Source organism: Mustela putorius, unplaced genomic scaffold, assembly GCF_011764305.1.
Source record: "Mustela putorius furo isolate JIRA1106 unplaced genomic scaffold, ASM1176430v1.1 tig00000680_pilon_pilon_pilon, whole genome shotgun sequence".
In the NCBI taxonomy this organism is placed as follows: domain Eukaryota; kingdom Metazoa; phylum Chordata; class Mammalia; order Carnivora; family Mustelidae; genus Mustela; species Mustela putorius.
The window spans coordinates 475,696-500,423 of record NW_025421442.1 but is presented as its reverse complement, the minus strand read 5'-3'; the positions used below and the strand labels follow the sequence as shown (position 1 = coordinate 500,423).

The following is a 24,728-nucleotide window of genomic DNA, read 5'->3' as shown; positions in this document are numbered from 1 at the left end:
ACCATTTGCACATGTTCAGTAAACAACCTGGTAATATTGTAAAGACAAGGGGCGGATCCCCGAAACCATGAGGTGGTGCTCTTCATGAGGTTCTTGGAAGAAGATACTTCCAAGAAAAATGAAAATGCAATAATTAATAATAATAAACACAAGAAAGATAGAAGAAATCATTCCCAAGTGAGAGAAGGTTGTACATGAGGCTGAGGTAAAGGCAGTTGACCAGCTCTCCGGATAGAAGTGTGCCAGGAAAGTGACTGGGGGACATGTTGACCTCCCACACAGCAGCCACAGTACTGAGTTGGCCTCCCACACGGCAGCCATGGTACCGGGTTGGATGAGGTGGTTCATTTGCTTCACCTGTCCTTGTAGGCTGTGCTAACCTGCCCTCCCCTGACGCCCATGTGACCCTCACCCTGGGCAGCCTGCTGGATGACGAGCACTGGCATTCTGTCCTCATTGAGCTCGGGAACACGCATGTCCGCTTCACTGTGGACAGGCACAGTCAGCATTTCCAGGCCGAGGGCGAGTGCGACTACTTGGATCTTGATTATAAGGTGTGAACATTTTTTTTCAAGTATTACAGATTTTGTTATTTAAACGCAACACAACCTTTTAAGAAAATACCGCCACACAGAGAAATTCCCATTGCTAGTAATTTGGAATTCTGGCGAAATGTTTCCCACAGATGACGGCCCAGCAGGAGACCCATGTACATTGTTGAGATGTTGTATCACTCATAGGTGTGAGTTCTCCCTTGAGAGGAAGTAGTTGTTGAATTCAGAAAGTGTGTGGATGAAGAGCTATCAGTAGGACAGGCGGCACAGTAAAATACGTGTTTGGACGGCTTTCCATGTTACCTCTGGTGCTGACCATTATCCGTTCCCTTGGAGATCTCTGTGTTTTAGGGTGATCGTAAACAGAATTAGCAATCTAGGGTGCTTGGAGAAGTAATCACCATACATTCCAACCTGCTTTTCAAGGAACAAGAGAGCCAGAGTCAGGCAATTCAAAATACTGTTTCTAGGGACATTTAAAGGCTTAACACATCCCAGCGTTTTGCCCGCATGTATCTAAGCAGCGCTGGAGAACACCTTTTGTTCTGCCGGTTCTGCTCAGCACATCTATCACAGCAAAGGGGATGATTTCAACATTCATTTAGTGTAAGTGGCCTCACCCGAGGAGGCCAGCTGCAGAGCCTGGTCCTGAATGAGATTATCGATGCCTTCATTATTCTAACCCATCAGCAGTGTCCTGGCAAAGACCCGGACCCTGAAGCTGGTTTCTGGGAAGGTTTGTAAAGTAGAATGTCATCACAGTCAGCCGCCTTGTCACCCAGATCAAAAGTGACCGTGGAAATGAATGTACAACTTTCCCCGTCAGCTGAAGTGACATAACTCTTCGGGTAGCAAATTGCGAGAGGGGATATTTAACCTACTTATATAAATGTAATAAAGAAAGAACTGGTACATCTACGTCTAAAAATTCACCCGAAATTAACGTGATAATGTTAAAATAATGCCAGATAGATTGGAGGCAATTATCTTATACCTGCTGAGCATACATGTTTTAGGCAGACAATCAGAAAATCATTAAACAATGTTATTTATGTCATTTTTTTCTTTCTAAGATCAGCTTTGGAGGGATTCCTGGACACGGAAAATCAGTGGCATTCCCACAAAAAGACTTTCATGGCTGTTTTGAAAATCTCTACTATAATGGAGTGGATCTCATTGATTTGTCCAAGAAACACACACCACAGATCCTCGTCATGGTAAGAGAGCTGCACGTGAGGTCAACGGAGCAGGGAACTGCAGCTTGTCTGATGGGCCCAGTCTAGAATGTGCCTCTCCTGAAGGCAGGGAAAGTGCCAGTCATGTATGCCTTTTAGTTCGTTTTTGATTTAATTCACTAAATAATTAACTTGATTTTTAAATTTAACTTTTTAAAATTTTAGTGCCAGTCACTCACACACAGTGTCGTATGAGCTTCAGGTGTTCAGTTCAGCGATTCAGCACTTCCCTGCGTCACTGGGCTCCTCACAAGTGCCCTCCTCCGTCCCCATCACTGGCTTCTTAATTTCTGCAGGTGTGTGGAAACAGACGCATGCCTTCGCACATGTGTCATGGCACATCTGAATAAAGACTCCTTTCTCCCATTACTGAACTCCTAGCTCAGTGCCTATCGCTCGCTTGAAGGGCCAGTACTCGCGAGATGAATTTGGATTGGAAAGGAATTTGAGCTTGATTTAATTTGAGGCCAGGAACCTGGGGAGAAGGTGGACTCTTGTGCAAAAGCCAGCTGTCGGGTTTCTGCCTGGCCCAGCGATTTGCAGAGGGGTTAGGAGTGGGTCGGTGAAGGGTCTGCTGCATCTCTCCATCCTGGGCAGGCTCCATGGTGCCAACCACAAACCCTATCTCCGAGCTCAGGGGCTGTGCCCCAGGGGTCTGGTGCCCGTTTCCTGATGTGCAGGAACGCCCCATTGTTCTGCAAAGGGAGGCCAAGGCCCACAGATACACAAAGGGAGCTTAGTAAAATCAGTCCTGTGACCTAAGAAAGAAAAAGATTTGCCAGAAAACTTGCTTGACTCTTTGGAAGGCAGATGTGGCTTTGAACAGGCGACTGGGCACGTTAGGGACCTTCTCGTCCCAAGGCCAGGAGTCTGCTGTGGATCTGGGGACTTAAGTCAGCGAATAAGGAGCATGTTATCTTGAGGCAGGTGGACCCCTCAGATGGGTTGGGCTGTTGTCAGGCTTCCGTCCCTCCACGCGGCTGCCGGCCGTCCCCCAGGGCCAGCGTGTTACTGAGCGAGCGTCTGTCCTTCCAGATGTGGTTGCTGAGGCTCAGATCCTCTACAATCAGTGCGCGCAGCTTTGTGAATGTCGACGCCTCCATACTGAGTGTCGTTTACAGAAATGGGATTGTATTATGTGAGCTTTTCTCCATCTCTAGTTTCCAACTCAGAGAAACCTGTGGAAATGCTTTTTTTTTTTTTTAAGATTTATTTATTTTAGAGATCATGAAGGAGAGAAAGAGAGAGGACCTCTCAAGCAGACCCCCCACTGAGCTCGGAGCCCCACTGGGACTCCATCCTGGGGCCCTGAGACCATGACCTGAGCCAAAATCAAGAGTCGGTCACTCAGTCAACTGAGCCTCCCAGGTGCCCCAATTTATAAGAGAGTTTTAGGTTTGATGAATTACCCTATGTCATTCATGATCCAGATGTTTTCTCAGATTAACAAATTTTCTATGAAATATAAGATCATGTTATAATATAAATATATATTCTATTATATATATTATATTATAATTGTATATATCATATATCATATCTTTTATATTAAATGTTATGGGCCATGTTGAGCATATAAATGCCTTTACTGGTACGTAGCCAATGTCTTGATGTATTTTTTTTTTAAATAGCTTTGTAGTATTTCGTCTTGCTTTGAAATACTTCTGAAACCCTAGACTCTAGATACAATCTCAAGGATTTTCCTGTAAAAATTTTTAAGGCAGTTTCATTTATTTATTTACTTTAAAATTGAAAAAAAATAAGTCTTTGACTGTCTGGGCTTTACTCTTTGTGTGGACCAGTAGTTATTTTAGGTCTTGTGGGTACCCATTCATGCCTGAGCTGTTTAGTGACCAGACCCAACCTCCACGCACAGGCTTGAATCTTACCTCTCACCACGTGGTGGCTGTACCTGTGGTCTCAGATCTTTCTGTGGGTCAGTCACTGAGCTCCGCTGCTGTGTTTACCCCATACCAATGCTGTAGTGACTTGATTACAGTGCTTTTATGGTATATATTTTGGAGAGGAAGGACAATGTTTGGGCACATATTCCTCTGGAATTTATGAAAATCTAATTTTTTAAAAAAAGAATTTATTTATTTACTTGAGAGAGAGAGAGAGGATGCACATGCAGGGGGACAGTCAGAGGGAGAGGGAGAAGCAGGACCTTGATCCCAGGACCCCGAGATCATGACCTCAGGTGAAGGCAGAGGCTTAACCCACTGAGCCCCCAGGCACCCCACTTAATTGGAGTTCTTTTAAGAACTTAAAAATAAATTTGCTCCTTGAGCAGCAGACATAATCTAAAGCTCAATGGTGTGTTTTTAAATAAAATAGAATGAAATAAAAGCAACAGGCAGTCGGCGGGTCAGAGGTCAGGCTGGGGAGCGTGTGCTGGTTGACACAGCCCATGGGAGCCTCTAAGAGGTGGACAGCCCACGCAGGCCAGCCACACCCCTGCTTCAGACGGGCCGAAGACTAGGGCCTGCCTGAGCCAGATGTTCATGTCCCCTGAGTGATGGGTGTGTAAGTGTTCACACAACCAAGCGGAGTGCAGGAAGGTTCCCAGAGCCACTGTCCATGATGCTGGGCTTCATGCTGCGAGTAAACAGCCAGTGCCTCGAAGTATAAGAAATCTGTCTCCTCTGCTGTGTCCTGCACCCAGCACAAGGCCTGGGAAAGATGTGTCTCGAGATTCCTTCACCAATGCCCAGAAATGGAGGAGACAGAACTTCCCTAAAAGCCTCAGAAGGAGGTTTGCCCAGCCAGGACACCGTCATGGTTTGAGGGACCTGTCAGGTAACTCTGGATTGCAGCTGGATGGGGAAGCCTAGCTCTTAGGTCCTTGCTTGCTGGCGGGTTGATAGGAAACTGCGCCTCTTGGAAAGCTGGTTGTTCATGAAAGCAACCCTTCTGCTCCTTCCTAAACCCCTTTCCGCTGTATTCACAGGGAAATGTGTCCTTCTCGTGCTCACACCCACAAACTGTGCCCGTGACTTTTCTGAGCTCCAGGAGTTACTTGGCTCTGCCGGGCACCGTCGGAGAGGACAAGGTGTCGGTCACTTTCCAATTCCGAACTTGGAACAGGGCAGGGCTGCTGCTGACCACTCAGTTCCAACATGGGCCAGTGGCTCTCGTGCTCGTTCTTAATGATGGAAAACTCAGGCTGAGTCTCTCCCAGCCCGGACACACGGCGAGGGATGTCACAGCAGGTAATAGGTGTTTGCTGTGACCACATGGTCCTTCTGTCCCCTCTGCATGAAATGAGTGACTGAATCAGTAAGATAACTTGTAATCCTTCTAGAGGGAACTAGAGTTCTTTTACCTTTGCACTAGGTACCTCCAGGCTGTTGGCGTGTGAGTCGGTGTGACCCGAAGTTAGCTGCAGATCACACATACCTCTCAAAAAGTTTAAAAAATAGGGCGCCTGGGTGGCTCAGTGGGTTAAGCCTCTGCCATCGGCTCAGGTCATGATTGCAGGGTCCTGGGATCAAGCCCCGCATCGCATCGGACTCTCTGCTCAGCAGGGAGCCTGCTTCCTCCTCTCTCTCTGCCTGCCTCTCTGCCTACTTGTGATGTCTCTCTGTCAAATAAATAAATAAAATATTTTTTAAAAGTTTAAAAAATAACCTAGTTATCAACTGATGGTGGGGAGTTGGCAGTCCACGTGAAACACTGGAGAACAGTAGCCTAAGTCGGAGTCCTGACAAAAGAGTTTCCTTATCCAATCTTTGGAGCCTATACGCACACCAATCATAATATTTGAAGTTACGATTTTTCCTAGATTTTCTGTTCCTTCAGGAATCCCTGTTTTGGATAAGGCTTCTTATAACTATGGGTGAATGTTCTGCTTGACTTCCAAGAAGGACCCACATTTCTAAACTCCCTTCCAGGGTCATGTTATCCTTGGAGTCTGGGGACTGTTTTGCCTTAGAGTGCTGGTGAAAATGTAAAGCCAGGTGGGTGTCATTCCACGAGTGTTGACTATGGAAGAAACACCTTGCCTAGCCCAGGTTACCAGGTCGGGATTGAAAGCCGGGAATGAAACGTAGCTCTTTGTTGCTCTTTATAAATAAAAGAAAAAATATGACCACCAGCATAGGGAATTCCCTTGTGGACCTCAGCAGATGAGCACAATCAAGGAGTGTCAAGTCAAATCTTGAATATTGCTTCACTCTTGGTTTGTGTAGATTTACAAGTTGCATGCCTTATTAACGAAGAGATGAGGTTTTGCTGTTGTTTCACGTGAGTACACACCGTTCTGCCTTCCAACACACTGGGATTAGTTATTTAGCTTTTTTTTGAAGGCTGGCACTGAAATATTATAGGAATATTTTATTGAATTGATTTTTTAAGCTTTCACTGGGTAACACATTAATTTTTGGAAACAAACCAGAGGTGCATTTTTCTTGCTGCTTTTTTTTAGAAGCATTTGAGGAGTGTTTTTTTTTTTTTTTTTTTTTTTTTTTTTAACCTTTGAAATACAGGCCTGCCTCCGAGATACTCAGGTTTGGTTCCAGACCACCCAAATACAACAAATATTGCAATAAAGTGAACCAAATGGATTTTTTTGGCTTCCCCATGCATATAAAAGTTATGTCTGCAGTATACCATGGTGTGTTAAATGTGCAGGAACTTTATGTCTGGAAAAATAATATATACACCTTAATTAAAAAAAATATTCTATTGCAAGACAGGGAACAACATGTGTTGGAGGGCATGTGGAGAAAGGGGAACCCTCTTATACTGTTGGTGGGAATGCAAGTTGGTGCAGCCTCTTTGGAGAACAATGTGGAGATTCCTCAAGAAATTAAAAATAGAGCTTCCCTATGACCCTGCAATTGCACTACTGGATATTTTCCCCAAAGATAGAGATGTAGTGAAAAGAAGGGCCATCTGTACCCCAATGTTTATAGCAGCAAGGGCCATAGTCACCAAACTGTGGAAAGAGCCAAGATGCCCTTCAACGGACGAATGGATAAGGAAGATGTGGTCCATATACACTATGGAGTATGATGCCTCCATCAGAAAGGACGAATACCCAACTTTTGTAGCAACATGGACGGGACTGGAAGAGATGATGCTGAGTGAAATAAGTCAAGCAGAGAGAGTCAATTATCATATGGTTTCACTTATTTGTGGAGCATAACAAATAGCATGGAGGACATGGGGAGTTAGAGAGGAGAAGGGAGTTGGGGGAAATTGGAAGGGGAGGTGAACCATGAGAGACTATGGATTCTGAAAACCAATCTGAGGGGTTTGAAGTGGCGGGGGGTGGGAGGTTGGGGTACCAGGTGGTGGGTATCAGAGAGGGCACGATTGCATGGAGCACTGGGTGTGGTGCAAAAATAATGAATACTGTTATGCTGAAAATAAATAAAAAATAAAAAAATACTCTATTGCTAAGAAATGGTGCCGCATGAGCCTTCAGCGAGTTGTAGTCATGGATCACAGATCAGCATCACAAATGTCACAGTGATGAAAAAGTCTGAAGGATCATGACACAGAGGCACAGAATGAGCTGATGCTGTTGGAAAAATGTCCCTGAGTGATGCGCTCCAGGCAGGGGGCCACGAGCCTTCAGCTGGAGAAAGGTGTGTCTGCGTGGCACAGAAAGTGAGGAAGAGGAGACAGATGGTGACTGGTTTTCATTCCAAACCTTGGATGAAGTGCGAAAGCACCTACCAAACCAAGAACTGAAGTTTAAAGGCTGAGTGAGATGTAACCCTGGATGCCAGGAAAGGACACCTGGTCATCATTCACCCTGCTTCCAGCTTTTGGGTCCTTTTTCCAAGTAGTTACCTCACTGTGTTTGTGAAGGCATCTAGAAAGGTCCAGAGTGTACAATCTAGTGTCTGTGTGCTTGTGGAGCTGGGCTAGTGGAGCGTGGTGGGAACAGAAGGTCAGTGAGGGGGAGGGGAGCGTGCATTCCATTTCTGTCGGAAAAGATACAGTCCTCCCTTTCCAGAAGGGCCTTGACTGCCCAGGGCATGTTCCCTGTGATTAGGATGGATTTTACACAAGCTGGTGGGAGGGCTGTGTGAGAGGACTCACCTCCCAGGCCCATTTCCAGAACCACCTCTGGGCTGCTAGGGCTGATGGGCTTGAAAAGTCCCACCTGTGTTCTCCCCAAGCCTCAGGTCCTCATCTTTGGAGTGACACTAGTGTGACTGATGGTAGAAGCAATGATGTTGAGCCTACAGACCATGAGCCCAGGGTCTGCTAGTCAGCAGTTACTCCAAAACCTTTAGTTCTCATTATTCCAAAACTAGTTCCAAGACCATCACCCCCCCCCCCAAAGACAGAAGCCTTTGTGGAGCTGGGGGGTGGGTGGGAGAATGAGCATCGGGTTCTCAGCACAAATCAAAACACCCCCGCCCCTCCCTCCTCCATCCATCCTTTGACTGTAAGTGCTGCCTGGGAGACAGGCGTTCGTTCCGCCGGAAGTGGGGAGGGTAGAAGACACACAAAAGAAACACACAGGGTGAGAATTATAATGGGGAGAAACAGAATGATCATAAGAGCAGGCATTTCATTTTTAAATGAGAATGTCAAATTTTATTAAAAACGGTCTTTTATTATAGAGGTAAATGGCATCTGTTACCCATTCAAGGAGATATTCTGGAGTGTTTTCTGCAAGTTCTCCCCGGAAATAACTCTATGTCCTAGATAGGTGGGTAGATGGGGGGGAGGGAGGAGACAGGAGGGAATTTTAACATCAGATTTTATTTGATTTTTTTAAAGATTTTATTTATTTATTTGACACACAGAGAGAGAACACAAGTAGGCAGAGAGGCAGGCAGAGAGAGAGAGGGAAGCCGTCTCCCCGCTGAGCCAAGAGCCCGATATGGGGCTCGATCCCCAGGGCAGAGGCTTAACCCACTGAGGCACCCAGGTGCCCCATTAACATCAGATTTTAAATGGATTATCCTGACAGATAATGTTAGGTAAACTTCAAAATAAATACCGAATGACAAGAGTGGAAGGGACACTCCCAGGTTCTTGTTTGTGGATTCCTTCAGCTCCAGGACTGGAGGATTTCCTTCAGGACCAGTGCCATAATGTAGGTCTTGAGTATCTAACCGTAATCCTCTGGATTCTGATGTCAACTTTCTTATCATTGCTCATGAACATAACCCATGTGGGGTCCTTGCAACAGTTCTGGATTCACAAATGTGACACAGAAAGTGAGAGATGTGTGTACATGACAAAGAGCTAAAGTCCCTGAAAGGGAGTGCTGGGAAGTACCGTCGCTCCTATTTCACAGTCTGAGAGGAGCAGCGGCATCACGGTTTTTACAGTAGGGCCTATGACTTTCTGGGTCAGGCCAGAAACATATTCCTATGCACCGCATCTTGAATCCATGTCAACGTCACTGATGAGAAATGAAGCCAAGGCAAAAAAAAAAAAAAGCTGTATTTTCATTTTAAATTGCAGTACCGTTGACATATTAAAGAGAATTGGAGGGACATGGATTTACAGGGTTGATTAGGTTCCTTGGGCCAAACTCTGATACTAAACTAAATAAGCCTGTTAACTTTCTACCAGAAACATGGCCCCATACCCCCATGAACTAGAAAATAACTTCTGACCCTTGCAGGTTGACTTCCAAACTCACAGGGCTCTAAGCAGTTGGCACCTTTCTCATTTGCAAGAGGTATAGGCTAATATATTAGGACAATTCCCCAAGACCATCATATTAGAGTCAGGCAGGCTCATTCGCGAGCTTGGGCACAACATCAAAGAAATCAAGAGTCTCACTTTGTTGTTTTCAATGAGCTGAACAGTTTGTTTCTGACCTGTTTCCCTGTTGGGCAAGACAATTTCTAGAGATTCCAATTATTCACTGTGCTCCTTCAGAAGAACAGCAGGTGTCTCTGGGGCCACGACAGAGTCCCTTGCCTTTGAACGAATGACTCGCTTTGGCTAATGGAAAATGGGCATGAAGGCAAACACAATTCCCCCATCGAAAGTTAATGTTAACATTTGAAAATATTTCCTACTGGTTTTTGTCCAATTTTAGACAGTGATTGAGTATGCACACACATCCATACACATCCACATACACTTTAATGTGATGCTTTCTAAACTTTACATTTTTTCTATGAATTTTCATGTTTTAGTAATATTTAAGTTGCTGATACAGCAACTTATCAATATAAAGAGTTATATTGATATATACGATATATTTTTCTAAAGAGTCTACCAAGACTATATATAGTAATAATATATGAAAGTAGGGACAAGATTTTATTTTTATAAAAACAATTTTGGAAAATCTTATCATTCTTAATATCCTAAAGTATTAACAAACTAGAAGAGGGGGAAGTGCGCTGTGTGCCAGGGGACTAGGATATTTGCTCATTTTAAGGTTGTTCAGGATCCTGTTGTGTTAACCCTTTAAAGCCTGAGCACTGGGAGAAACTAAGATCGTGCTGTCCAGGGCAGAATGTTTGCAATGTCCACTCTTGATTCTTCCTTTCCTCTTCAATTTAGCTTTCTTCCTTTTCTCTTTTTTCCTTCCTGTACTTTTCTGATTTAACCGAGTGATGAGAAAGTGAAACAGAGTCATTGCCCTGTGCACATATGTCTTAATACTCTTAACTGACCACAGTGATTTTTGCTAGAATCTAATTTGTGTTAGAACGTGACTGGCCAATCTATGACTGTGGGAGGGCAGAGGCAAGGGCCCGCTGGAACCGCACATTCACTCAATGAGCCTCTCTCCACAGGCAACCCCTTCCTCCTAGAGAAACATGACCAGGATACCACATCATCTCATTGCCTGTTAAGAACCCCCCAAGCCCACATCTGTCCCAAGCCTCTCTCTTTCTCTCAGAGAGGCCCAGCTGTCCTCTGTGGTGTGTCTCCATTGCCCAGCCAGCTAAATAACCTGGGGGGTTTCAGGTGAGTTCAAACTTCAGGTGGAGTTTCATAGGGTGTCTAAGATCATGATTGTATTGTTTTCAAGCATGGCTTTGTGTAGCTGCATCTATAGGGTTTTTAGCAATCTCTGACCCGATTTTGTTTACTTCCAGGTGCTGGATTAAGTGATGGGCAGTGGCATTCAGTGTCCCTCTCATTGAAAGGAAATGACCTGAGTGTGATGGTGGATGGTGAGGCAGCCTCTGTGGCTCACTCCCTGCGTGGGCAGATTGATTCAGGGGACACCTATTATTTGGGCGGTAAGTGAAAGGAACTGGTGGTGCTGGCAATCAAACCATCCTTGTCTTTCCAGCTCCTGACTTCTGAGACAACCAGCAACTTTAAATGAAGGTTAATACTGAAGAGTGAGCTTTCTCTTTCAGTTCTGTCAATGAGAATGTCAAGCAAAGACAATAAATTTTGCTTAAGGATTTATTTACTTATTTTAGAGCGAGAGAGAGCATGAGTGGGAGTGACAGAGGGAGAGGGAGAGAGGATCCCAAGCAGATTCCCATTGAGTGCAGAGCCCAACATGGGCTCTATCTCGTGACCCTGAGATCATGACCTGAGCCGAAACCAAGAATAGGGTGCTTAACCTACTGTGCCACCCAGGCGCCCCTGACAAAGGTGGTAAATCATGGCCTAAAACACAAGTCTATGGGGGGCCTTGAATTTATGGGGGTCTTGAATTTAGCACTTGTTTAGCACTTGTTTTCACTGCCGTCACCTGGAAAGCTTCCAGAATGCTAGGGCCTGTCTCTGTCCCTAGAGATCTGCTTTCTCTGGCTCTGACACCCGGGGAGTGGGCTCTCCAGGTGACTCTGTGCAGGCCACTCTGAGGGTCCTCGCTCTCTGTCTCTTACCTTTTGTGCTTCACTGTAGAGTATTTTGGGGAGGCCAAATAACCCTTAGAATCTTTCCTTCAGGTGTTTTTATGCGACAGATTCCTTGTTGCATGTGGGCGGTCTACTTTTTGTCAGCTGCTCTCCTCCCTGGGTGGCCCAGGTCCTCTGGTGTGGCCTGGGAGTCACCCATGGCAGCACCACTTTCAAGCCTGTCACAGGTGCAGACGTAACTCCCCTGACTTCTTGAGCCAGAATCTGCATTTCCCCAAGATCCCCAGCTGCTCTGTTGCCCTAAACGTTCAGGAAGGGTCCTGTTGCCCACTGTGTACACCTACACCAGAGCAAGAGAGGAACTTAAAGGCTACAGACACTCACTCACTACCTCGTGGTGAACTTTACCAAGACAACACCAGGCCATCACCCCAACTGTGGGAGACGGCGGGTTTGCCTGTTCGGTAGAACTTCGACCGAGTCTGTGCAGGATCCATGCAGCCAGGGAGGGGAGCTCCTGAGGGTAACAAATGTCCATTCTGAGGCATCCGTGTGAAAAGACTGAGCCACAAGAAGCTTAGGCCTGTCAGTTGTGAGACGTCCTTCTAATCCTGGCTGGAAGCTGTCCTTGCTCTTTCGCATTTTATGGTTGTTTGTTTCCAAAATAAGTTTGAGGTCATGGTGGAGATAACTTGATAGCCCAAAAGGAAAGTATAAAATCCTCCCAAAGAGTTGACAGTAAGCCCACACAGGGTGTTTAGTCTTCCAAGCCCCCTGAAGCAAGCATCACTGTGAGCGTGGAGCGGTGCCAGGAGCATTAGAACGTTGGATTGCTTGCTCTACCCCCCCTGCCAAATACGGTGCACCTCTGACCCAGACAGGTTCTTAAACCTGCTTATGACAGGGCGCCTGGGTGGCTCAGTGGGTTAAAGCCTCTGCCTTCGGCTCAGGTCATGATCTCAGGGTCCTGAGATTGAGCCCCACGTTGGGCTCTCTGCTCAGCAGAGAACCTGCTTCCCCCCTCTTTCTGCTTGCTGCTCTGCCTGCTTGTGATCTCTCCCTCTCTCTGTAAAATTAAAAAAAAAAAAAAAAAACCTGCTTATGACATATTTTAGAGCTCTGCGGAGGAGCGGATTCCTTGAAAACCAAATAAAGAATTTACCCAGGGGCTGTAACTTAAAACATAAAAGATTTTGAAGCACTAAAAGGGACAGGAAGAAAAATCCTTGCTGTATTGTTTAATGGTGCAAAATGGAATGCTTGTTATTTTGTATTAAAAAGTAAAAAAAAAAAAAAAAAAAAAAAAACAACTTTCTAAAACCACAGAGTCTTCTCTCAGAGCTTCGGGCATGTTCCAAATGTGCAACGCACAGCTGCATGAGAACAAGTACCTTCCATAAATACTTACATGTGATGTGATATGAGGTCATTTTGTAATCCATGTATGCATTTTAAAATACTGCTCATGTTTCTTGAAAGAGTGTTTGTGGGCTAACCCCCTAATGTACACAATTAAACACTACAATGCTTTTAATGTCTCCCTCTTCTCTAAATTCTCACCCCCCAGTAAGAATTACCCTGCCTCCCTTTTTACTAATCTTTGATCACCTTTTTATATATATATTTTTTAATTCTTTTATTTTTTATAAACATATAATATATTTTTATCCCCAGGGGTACACGTCTGTGAATCGCCAGGTTTACACACTTCACAGCACTCACCAAAGCACATACCCTCCCCAATGTCCATAGTCTCACCCCCCTCTCCCAATCCCCTCCCCCCAGCAACCCTCAGTTTGTTTTGTGAGATTAAGAGTCACTTATGGTTTGTCTCCCTCCCAATCCCATCTTGTTTCATTGATTCTACTCGTACCCACTTAACCCCCATGTTGCATCACGACTTCCTCATATCAGGGAGATCATAGGATAGTTGTCTTTCTCTGATTGACACGGCAATGTGGATGGAACTAGAGCTTATCATGCTTAGTGAAATAAGTCAATCGGAGAAACAACTTTTTATGTTTTAATCAATGTGTAGCACCATGTCAGTTTCAGATGTGAGCATATGACTCAGTGTTTGTATACATTAGAAAATAATCCCACAATAACTAGTTAATATCACCACCATACATAGTTATAATTTTTCTTGTCATGAAAATTTTATGGCCTACTTTCTTAGTAACTTTTAAATAGACAATAAGGCATTATTAGCTGTAATAACCATGCAGTACGTTGCATCCTTATGACTTATTTATTTTACAACTGGAAGTTTGTAATTTTTAATGTATTGCTTTTCTTTAGAACCTATATCCATGTAGGTGACTTCACACAGTAGTGTTTTGTGTTCCCTTGCTTTTCAGTTTATGCATAGGGCCCTAACGTGTGCCTTCTTCTGGGTTCTTTTTATTGTTATTGCTGTCACTGTTCTAGATTAATTTTGGAGATCCAACCCTGGCAGTACTTATAGGTAAAGTTAATTAATTTTAACTGCCCTGTGGTTTTGATGTGTATGACACCATGTTTCACTTATTAAATCTGCTGTCCCGTTTTACTGTTGAGCAACAACTTGATGGTGCCCATTTTTTTGCTATTATAAAAGATGTGATAAATATCCTATAGCTGCCAAGAATCATCTTGCCAGTGATTTTAAAATTTTCCTTATGTACAAACTATCAAGCTTTCCTAATATGCATAATCAATTCAATGAAACAACCTTTGGTTGTTTCCAGCCTTTGGTCTATGAAAGGACCCTAGAGATTTGGAGGCAATGTATTGGAAAAAAAAAGCATAATAGGCTTTTCTTATGTGTTTTCATAAAATTGTGTTGATGTGCAGAAAAACTGTCTCGTTAGTATAGTTTCTGATAACAAATTGTGTCTCTAAGATAAGTGGAATTACAAAGTTTAAACATCCCATGAGAGAGTATAATGACTTTTCTTCATTACCAGTTTGCTATTTTTTGGTTGTGATTAAAATTTGGCACTGAATGGCAAAAGTAGTGTAAGATCTTGCAGTCACAGCACGTTATCTATAACTAATGTGTAAATTCAGAATGACTTGTACGTACTCCGCTGTAAACACCCACTTGATTCCTACAGAGCAGTTCCAGGCACTGATTCAAACCAACATATTCAACTCTCCTTTTTATACCAACATAACAGCATCTTTTTTTCCTGGAGAAGGAATTTACACTTTCCAACCAACCCAGCTAATGCCATCACCAAGCTGGAGCAAACACTCAAAACCAAAACACCCCCATTTACTGATGTTAAATAAGAAGATGACCATTGTTTCTTGTGAAGGAAAAGCAAGAGAGGCAGGTCTAGGACCAGTGAACATGCAGCCCGATTCTCAGTCGATGTGCTGTGCTCAAAGCTGTATGCACAGGGGAAGAATTCCTTGTTCAGAGCCCCTCATCTGTATGGTGTGTTGGACTCCCCGGCTCTGTTCTGGGGAAAGGGGGGGCAGGTCAGCTTCAAATTGAGTGGGAACTTTGAGACCCAAAAATGTCAATGCCAGAGATGTTTTATCCAGCCCCAAGAATGGTGTATGCCAGTGTCTCTTTAATTATCTTCTTAATGGACGTCCATTGGGACCGGAATATGCATTGTGATAACAGGGAAATCCACTTTATCCAGTCCATGCTCCGTAGCAGTATGCGGTATTCATGGCAGCCAGTGCCCCATGTTCCGAGACCCTCCTTAGCCCGTTCTCTTGACAGAGGCTCAGTGGCAATTCCCTGCTCACCATGTGGTCAGTGACTCTTTGTTGCCATGCTTTCCCATTAGAGCAGACTAGGGCATCTTCCTATTACAGTTAGGGTGGCCATATAATTTATTGTCCAAACCAGGATGCTTTAGCAAATGGAGGGGATGATCTCGATAATTATGACAGGACAGCAGGCATAAAGCAGGGCTCTGTGTCTCTTTCCATGACAAAGTTCCTCGCGCAGATTCGTAGCCTTTTTACATGTGGTGCAGATTCCCCTTTTCCCTTTTATATTTCTCCTGTGTGAGTTTTGTAAATTGTTCTTCTGACAACAGTTTCACTCTACCCTACCATCCACAGAGTTCAGTGTCTGCCAGGGAGGGTAGTGGGAAGCTGCTGCCCTCTGGATTCCTTCTGTGGAATCGTGGTGCTGTCCACCAGCACACATGCCCTGCAGAGCTGGGAAACATCAAATGACGCTCAGTCTCTCTAGGGTCCTTGTGTGTGTGAGGCCTTAGCAGACCAGGGAACAATGACGTCTGTAACGAGGTCTCACCTCATGATCCATTCTGGGGTTGTGCCATCCAGTGACAATTTCTCTGTCATCCTCAGAGGCATTATGGTTTGCAACTGTAGAAGATAACCTGAGGTGGATTCAAATTTTTAAGGGTGTTTTGGAGCAAAACCTGATCAGAATCACACAACACCAAAGTCGAAGTTGTCAGGAGTGCTCCGTGGGCAGGAGCCGGGGAAGGGCTCCCAGAGAGGAGAGGCGGCAGCAAAAAGAGGAATTACTGATCGGCACTGGCTGAAATCGGGGGTGGCTGTCTGGGTCCGCTGTCCGTAGGTTCCGGTTTCAGAGCCTTGACGAGCCACACGAAGCCACCCAGAAATCAAACTCATTTACAGCCTCAGACTCTGGTTTGCTGTCTTGGGCCACTAAAGCTTTTGGTGAGTCATTATGGTCTGATGGCCTTTTCTCTTCATTAATTTAACAGTAATTTACAGCAAGCCAATTAGTGAATGCAGCAGAACTTGTAAAAATTTACTATTATTGAAAACAGCTAAAGCTCATTTCTTCTTGCATGGGGTGCTCCAGGATGCTAACTTTTCTCCGTTATTCTCAGGGCCGTATTGTTGAGATACTTGTTAAGTGTGTGTGTGTGTGTGTGTGTGTGTGTGTGTGTGAAAAGGTTTTTGACTAAAATGCTTCATTCAGAAACAGTTGGAAACGTAAGTCATTTACACTGTCGTTAGATGTCTCTGACCGTGTATGGTCAAACCTTGTTTTAACTGTGACGATGTGCTTACACATGCACGCCCAGAGTAGGAATCTCACGTACATAATTATTTCTCAAGCATTTTAAGTTTCGTAGGTCCTAGTAGGCCTGAGATTTTTTCTTTCTGATTTTGTTATCCCATGGCCTTTACTTCATATAGTTTAATATCATGCTGAAAGGACCAATTTCTCTGGACGGTTTCAAAAGAGAAATTAAACTCAGCTTAGGCCTTGACTCTACTGGTAGAGTCTACCTTCGGCTCATCTGTCCACCAGCCTGGCTTGAATTGTTATTTCTGTGCTTTACCAAAACCAGTAGCGTCTGTTCTCAGCCGTCCACCGCCCCGTCCATGAGGAAGCGTAATCTTCAGGCGTCTGCGAGCAGGAGGCGACGAACTGGCGCGTACAGAATACAGACGGCTGTTTCGGTCACGACTGTTGACTTTCTCCTTTGTGTGTCTCCATGTTCATTCAGGCTGTCCTGACCGCAGCTCTGGCCCTGGATGCGGAGGTCCCCTGGCCGGGTTTCAGGGCTGCCTGAGGCTCATCTCCATTGGCGACAAGGCAGTGGACCCCATCACAGTACAGCAGGGGTCGCTGGGGACTTTCCGTGACCTCCAGATAGACACCTGTGGCCTCACTGACAGGTAAAGCTGTCCCAGGTCATTTTGGCATTCCTGATGTCAAAATTTTTGGATAGTGGGTTAAGAACAAATGAGCCACTGAGGGAGAGCACCTCCTTCTAGCCCCTTCTCCTTCCTGAGAGCCAACCCATGTGGAAAACTATCATTAATTAAAAACTAGAAAATGACCCTGCTTAATTTCAAACTGTTGCTCCTTTCAGATGGTGTCTTCTTAGAAGATGCAGTCGTGAGTTTTCCTTGTGTGTGTCCCCAAGCCACTTAGTTTTTACAGAATCCTGTTCATGGTGCCATAATTGTTGATGAGTGTAAATACTGATGAATAAAAATACTTCTAAAAATTCTTTCATGGCACAAAACAGATTAGAATATTCTAGAAAGATGATGAATCGTTGAGGACCAGGAGGTTGAAAGCCACATGTGGTCATCGGGATTCACCCCATGTTCCCTTCTCTATGTAGAAAATGAAAAGTAACTCTTCCCCTAGAAGGGTCTCAGCCTCAGGGATTCCTAATCACACAAACACAAGGAGGAACGGAGGGAACCCAGTTACCACACACTGAGCACGGTACCAGTCAGTGAGGACATAGTGGGGGACGAGTGCAACGTGACAAGACACAAACTTCCCGCTCTAAAGTAAGTAAGTGTGGAGATGTAGCAAGCTGCATGATGACTGTAGTGAATACTGTCTGCATCTTTGAAAGTCACGGGGGATCTTGAAAGTCCTCATCGCAAGAAAGAACTTTTTGTGACTGTGTGTGGTGCTGGATGTTAGTGAGGCTTATCGTGGTGATCACGTCACAAGATACACAAATATTGACTCATTCTATTGCACACCTGAAACTAACATAATGTTTTAAGTCAATTATACCTCAATTTAAAAAAAGAAAAAGAGGGGCGCCTGGAGGGCTCAGTTGTTTAAGCCGCTGCCTTCGGCTCAGGTCATGATCTCAGGGTGCTGGGATCGAGTCCCGCATCAGGCTCTCTGCTCAGCAGGAAGCCTGCTTCCCTCTGTCTCTCTCTGCCTGCCTCTCCATCTACTTGTGATTTCTCTCTGTCAAATGAATAAATAAATAAATAAAATCTTAAAAAAAAAAGAAAAAGAAAGAAAACCCTCGAAACCATAGGACATTAAAATCATGAAGTCTTGCAACTTTATTCAAACTGTCTTGTTTGTCACACTCTTGGACTTTCAGGTTTTCTAGCTAAAAGGGATGGCTTAGCGTGATGACATTAAAGTTTTCTGTGCCTGGTATGTCTGCCCTTCCTGAAGTGGGACTGCCTTACGTTCCTGTCGAATAAGCGGGCACACTCCAGACACCCTCCCACATCTGTGTGTGGCCAGCCTCTTCCGAGTTCATGCTGTACAAGGTGCTTTGTGCAGCAGATCTGTTCCCAGTTTAGCGGCACCAGTTGGAATCCTATGTAGTGTCAATAAAGTACAAGTTGTGTTGGATTTGGCAGTGTGTTAGCAAACCGTAAGTTCCAGTAACTTGCAGTTTGGCAGTGTGTTAGCAAACCGTAAGTTCCAGTAGCTTGAAACATTAACTCATCAGAAGTTGCTTTCCTTAATGCAGATGTTCATGGGTATAGTTATATTCTGTTCATTTGTAGGGGCAAAAGGAGAGTCAAAGAATTAGGCAAAAACTTTGAATCCTAATTCTCAGATTATGAAATGTATGCTGGCATAGGAACTGGCTTCGTCTGTAAGTTACAGCTTCTGCTAACTCTGGAATCCTAAATCTTAGTATTGGGAGGGGGTTCAGAAACCCTCGCTTGGAGGTAGGGTACAGCCCTCACCTATGAGAATGGCTGTCAGTGGCTCAGCAGGGTCAGGGGTCAGGTTGTTGTTCAGTCATGGAGCTCGTGAAGCTCACAGGATCTTACTTCAGTGCCCTGGGAATTCCTGCACAAAGCATGATGCAATCATATCGTTTCTCTTACATAAGAAATGCATGTTGAGCCTTTGTGCAGAAAGGTCGTTAGCCAGAAACATACAAAAATCCCCAAAACAAAAAACCAACAACAAAGTATGAGTGAGGTATGCTTTTGTGTGTGTGTGTGTGTGTGTGACCAAAATAGAAAGATTTCCCATATCACACCTAAAAATGGTTGTTAGAACATACTAGCAATGGATGGGGACCTCTGGGATCTGGGATGCTAAGTTACCTTCTCCGCTCAAAGCAGAAACTGAAGTTCATGGCAACCCCATTCGTGGGCCTGAAAAGAGCCATCGGCACTTTGGCTGATGTAGCCAATAATTGTAAATTTTTATGGTTTTCATGGTTTAACATCAGAAAACATGTCCTTACTCTGCACTGTTAGAAACGTTCACTCTTCCTTGGTGCTTCAGGCCACACCTCCACCTCCATGTTCAATGTACCACAAAGTAGATTCACGTGGAAATACGACTGAGCATCTATCCATGCCAGGCTCTTGCCGGCACTTGCTCCGTGCTGACCCCGGCCACCCATCAGCCCTCACCTTGCTTGTCCAGAGCCAGTCATGCTGTGCTCAGGTGAAGCTGAGATTTATGATTGAAATGCAGGCAATTTTGTAACTCTTATCTGTCGGGTAAAGGAGTTAATAATTCATGATGTATAACAGCATTCCTGGCCCAATGGCACAGCAGGTTATGAAAAGATGTTTGAAACCGGCTGGGGATATAGGAGACCTTCCTGAGCTGCACAAGGACTTATGCATATGGTGCTCTGTACATCCCAGGCTCCCATGACACTGGGAGAGCTGTGAGTTCTTGGGGACAAGGCTTCAGAAACGAGGTTATCGTGGTGAGGGATCATGTCTTACAGCAATCATGTTTTGGACATTAGGATTTCATGTCCTATAACTCAGGTTACATAGTCCTTTCCAGATTTCTTTTAGGATCACAGGAATGCCACCTTGAACATCTCTAGGCATGGACTGTACTGATGCGGCCGCTTTGCCCACCTCTGTGGACTTTGGCCAGCATTCATCTTCTAGACGCTAAATACAACATCACGTGCTCTACATGTTGTTTTTTAGAGATCAGTAGACTGAAGTGGAAGTTCTGGGGTGGGGGTTGTGGAGACATGTGGGACAGGTGCCTAATTTGTGACAGGACAAGGCAGGGCTATCAGAGAGGAGGGAGAGACACCTACCCTGGGGTTGTAGGTGGGTATGTCAGTTGAGTGAGAGGCTGGAAATCCAGCAATGGTAAAGCCATGAGCCCAAGCTAAAGTTCCATCATGAGTCTGCCTGTTTGAACATGGCTGCTGTAGAAATTGGGTGTCTGAGGACAAGCAGGAGGGATGGTGTTAGATGGGGTTGCTTGGCTGGGAAGGGGCTACACCACAGAGGCCTGGTGGCTAGCTCAAAATCCGGACGCTGATCTAAGGCTCTCCAGGAAGTCACTGAGGGATCTGTGCTAGGAAGCCACTTGCACAGCTAAGCAATACTGCCAACGGGGGAAGATGGTTTGGGTGTGGGCCACAGAGAGAGGGTGTGTGGCCTGGAAGCCAGGTAAGGGGCTGCCTACTCATGGGAGAAGGAATAATAGCCTGAGGTAAGGAAAAGAAAAATGTAGATGATGTACACGGTGTGTGGTGAACAGAAGTGCAAGCTGATGAGTGTGTGCTATGGGGGGATGGAGAGGGACAGGTCAGGATGACCCTCGGGTTCTGGCTTGGACAGCTGGATAAGGGGTTGCATCATCACTCAGTGGAACACTGAAGAAGAAGCATGATGTTTGGAGGTACAGAGTCAAGAGGCTTAAATCTGAAGATATTTTGGGAATAATAGAAGTACAAAATCCTAAAGTTGAGAAGAATTTCAAGCATGACATCTATTGAAGTTTCCATCTCAAAGCAGGGATCTCTTTCTCACCATAAAGAAGAGAATCCTGCTTCTGTTCCATATTTCAGGAATGAGACCCTTGCCCATTCACCAAATGCTTCACCAATGTCCTCTTTTCCACCCAGATTTCTACCATGAATCTTCATATTTCCTGCTCTAAGTTTAGGCACAATTTATCTCCATAGTCCAACAAGTACTCAGTGAATTCCCTTCATTGGCTGTCCTCTAGGCTGACATCTGTTCTCTTAACAATTGTTTAGAGGTCAAGGCATTAAGCACTATCTCAATCCTGATTGCCCTCCTCCGCACCAATTGTGGCCAACATCTTCCCTAAATACAGAAGGGACCTGGTCCATGCATGATATGGAGGATTTGTAACCTCCCTTCCCAAAGAAACTGGTGCAGGCTAAGCTCGATTCATCTGTGTGTAAGCATCACCAGCATGCTGGACTTGCGGTTTCCACCAATCACAAACCTGGGAGTGTGCCACCATTTTAGTTTTCTTACTACAGCTGGTGCCTCTCTCTGGTTTTCCTTGTGCATACTGATTCCTGCCAAGAAAGCTGGAGGTTTGGGGTAAGGAAGCTGACCTCATGTGTGTAGAGTCAAGGAAACTGTCCTAAATAGGCCAAGGACATGGGACAATAGTCACCAAGGGAAGGGCCCAGATGCAAACAGACCTGCTCTATAATCATTGGAGGTGAAGAGATGTTCTTCCATTTTCCCAAGAAGCTCACCTTCTAATTCTTGGATGGAATCTGGTGTCCCCACTCAAATGCCAGAAGACCTAGCAGGAGAGAGTTTATGTGTGTCCTTTGAAAGACATTGGGCTCATTTACAGCACTTTCTTCCAAATAGCAAAGGAGTGCCAACTGCATATAGAGTAGAAGGAACCCAAAGGTACCCATTCCTTTGACTCCTTGAGAGAAATAGGCATTGAGCTCCAGAGGATATCAAGTACTTAAGTAAGTTCCTGCAAATGTATGAAGCTTTTGAAGGACTATATCGAGAGCTTTAACTGTGTAACAAGAGAGGCCATGTGACTTGTCAGGACCCAAGTAATCTGTCTTTAAATTGATATTGGTCTTCATTTCTACATCATTGACAAAGTTGTGATGCCTAACATTCCTTTGTGAGGATATTAACAAATTTTTTTTTCCCATTCCTCATTTGATGGACATGTAGGTTGTTTCTACTTTTTGACTCTTATGATAATGCTAATATAAACATGAATGTATAGGGTTTTGTGCAGACCTGTGTTTTTGGTTCTCTTGGGCAGATACCTAGGAGTGGAATTGCTGGGTCAGGGGTGAATTTGTGTGTAACTGCTTGAGGAACTTCCAGATTGCTTTCCAAAGTGCCATTTTATATTCCTAGCAGTGATGTGGAATGGTCCAAACCCTCCTTGTCCCTGCCTGTCCTTGTCATGATGTCTTTTTGATGAGAACCATTCCAGGGGGCGAAAAGTGGCAGCTCATTGGGTTTTGATTTGAGCTTTCCTAATCATTAATGATGTCGAGCATGACTACATACATGTATTTTCCATCTGGACATCTTTCGTAAGACATCTGTTCATGATTACATACATGTATTTTCTGTCTGGCCATCTTTTGTAAAGCATCTGTTTAGATCTTTTGACTCTTTGGACCCAGTTTTTAGTTGGTTGTTCATTGCCCTTATTGTTGGATTTTTAAAAAGTTTTATCTATATTTTGGATATCCATCCTGTGTCAAATATGGATTTTGCAAAGACAGTCTTCAAGTCTGTGGACTCTATTCTCATTCCCTTAAGTTTTAAATTTTAATGAAGCCTGAATTATCAATATTTTCTTTCATAGACCATATCTGAAAAGTCATTGCCATGCCCAAGGTCAGCTAGATTTTTCTCCTGTGTTCTCTTCTGGGAGTTTAACAGTTTGGTATTTTACAATTAAGTCTATGATCTAAGTTGAGTTAACTTTAAGTTCTTTTAATCTGTAATTGAAAAGCAGTTTACATATTGTATTAGTTTTGGGTGTACAATAGAGTGAGTCAGCCGTTACATGCATTATGAAACACCCACCCTGAATGGTGTCGTTGCCACATGTCACCACACAAACTTATTACAATATTATTGACTATATTCCCTATGCTGTATTTTTCATCCCTGGCATTTATTCTATAACTGGAAGTCTGTACCTCTCAATCCCATTCACATATTTTGCCCTTCTCCCCTCCCCCACCACCTGACAACCACTAGTTTGTTCTCATATTTATGAGTCTGTTTCTCTTTTTAATTGTCTTTTGTTTGCTCATTTGTTTGGTTTGTTCAGATTCAACATTCAAATGAAATCATATGGCATTTTTCTTTCTCCATCTGACTTATTTCACTGAGCATAATACCTTCTAGGTCCATTCGTGTTCCATCAAATAGCAAGGTTTCCTCTCTTTTATGGCCGAGGAGTCTACCGGTGTGTGTCCACCCATCTGTTATGACCACTCAGGTTGCTTCCATGTCTTGACTGTTGTAAATAATGCTTGCAATGAACATAGGATGCATGTATCCTTTGGAATTCATGTTTTTGTTTTTCTTGGATAAATATCCAGAAGTGGAATTGCTGGATCATATGTCATTTCTATTCTGACTTTTTGGGGAACTTCATACTGTTTTCGTAGTTGATGCACCAGTTTACATTCCCACCAACAGTGCACAAAGCTTCCCTTTTCACCACATTCTCCCTAACACTTGCTATTTCCTGTCTTTTTGATACTAACCATTCTGAGCAGAGTGAGATGAGATCTCATCGTGGTTCTTATCTGCCTTTCCCTCATGATGAGTCATGAGCATCTTTTCATGTGTCTGTTGGCCATCTGGATGGCCTCTTGGGAAAACATCTGTCCAGATTCAGTGCTCATTTTTTAATTTGTTATTTATTTTTCTGATGTTGTGTTATATGCACTGTATATATTTTGGTTATTAGACTCTTATCAGATATATCATTTGCAAATATCCTCTCTCATTCGAAAGGTTGCATTTCTGTTTTTTGATGGGGCAAAACTTTCTGAGTTTGATGTAGGCCCTGTCGGTATCATGTTTCACTGTAGCAGGTTAGCCCTAAGACACAAATTTTCTGACTGAATGTGGGGAAAAGCCAGTGTATCTGTTTTCTTGCAGATGTTTGCCCAGCTACTGTGAGCACGGGGGCGAATGCTCCCAGTCCTGGGACACCTTCAGCTGTGACTGTGCATATACTGGATACACAGGTGCAACCTGCCATTCCTGTAAGCATCACACCTCATTGTCCCAATTTCTGTGCAGTTTCTTTTCCTTTCCGTGATTTGGTATATATGTGTCTGTATCTGTGCAACCATGTGGTGGAAAACAACAAAACCAGTAGGTATTTTAGAGATTAATTTGTGTCTGGCTTGGTTATGTATTTTAGAGGTGGGGAGGAGCCGGGGGAGAGGGAGAGAGAGAATCCCAGCCCTGTATGGAGCCCGACATCAGACTCGATCTTATGAACCTGAGATCATGACCTGAGTTGAAATCAGGAGTCAGACACTTAACTAACTGAACCACCCAGGTGCCCTTATCTGGTTTATTTTTAATCAGTTTTATTTCCTAGTGATGTTACGACAGCTTACAGAAATCCATAGTATCAAATAGGACAGAAAAAATCAAATAAAATAGGAGGCAAAGGAAGATAAAATATAACAAACAGTGAAAAAACAAGCTCC

The 24,728-nt window shown here is 44.2% G+C and overlaps 1 protein-coding gene across 1 annotated transcript in view; it reads left to right on the top strand.

Annotated features, from left to right (window-relative positions):
* Positions 1-24,728, top strand: part of LOC101693459 (contactin-associated protein-like 3) — an 87,057-nt gene that overhangs the window by 8,759 nt on the left and 53,570 nt on the right. Inside the window, exons 4-9 of the mRNA XM_045083036.1 lie at positions 370-554; positions 1,628-1,771; positions 4,740-5,001; positions 10,828-10,974; positions 17,013-17,184; positions 24,166-24,272. Of these exons, the coding sequence (XP_044938971.1) occupies positions 370-554; positions 1,628-1,771; positions 4,740-5,001; positions 10,828-10,974; positions 17,013-17,184; positions 24,166-24,272 (1,017 nt within the window). The remainder of the gene's footprint in view (positions 1-369; positions 555-1,627; positions 1,772-4,739; positions 5,002-10,827; positions 10,975-17,012; positions 17,185-24,165; positions 24,273-24,728) is intronic.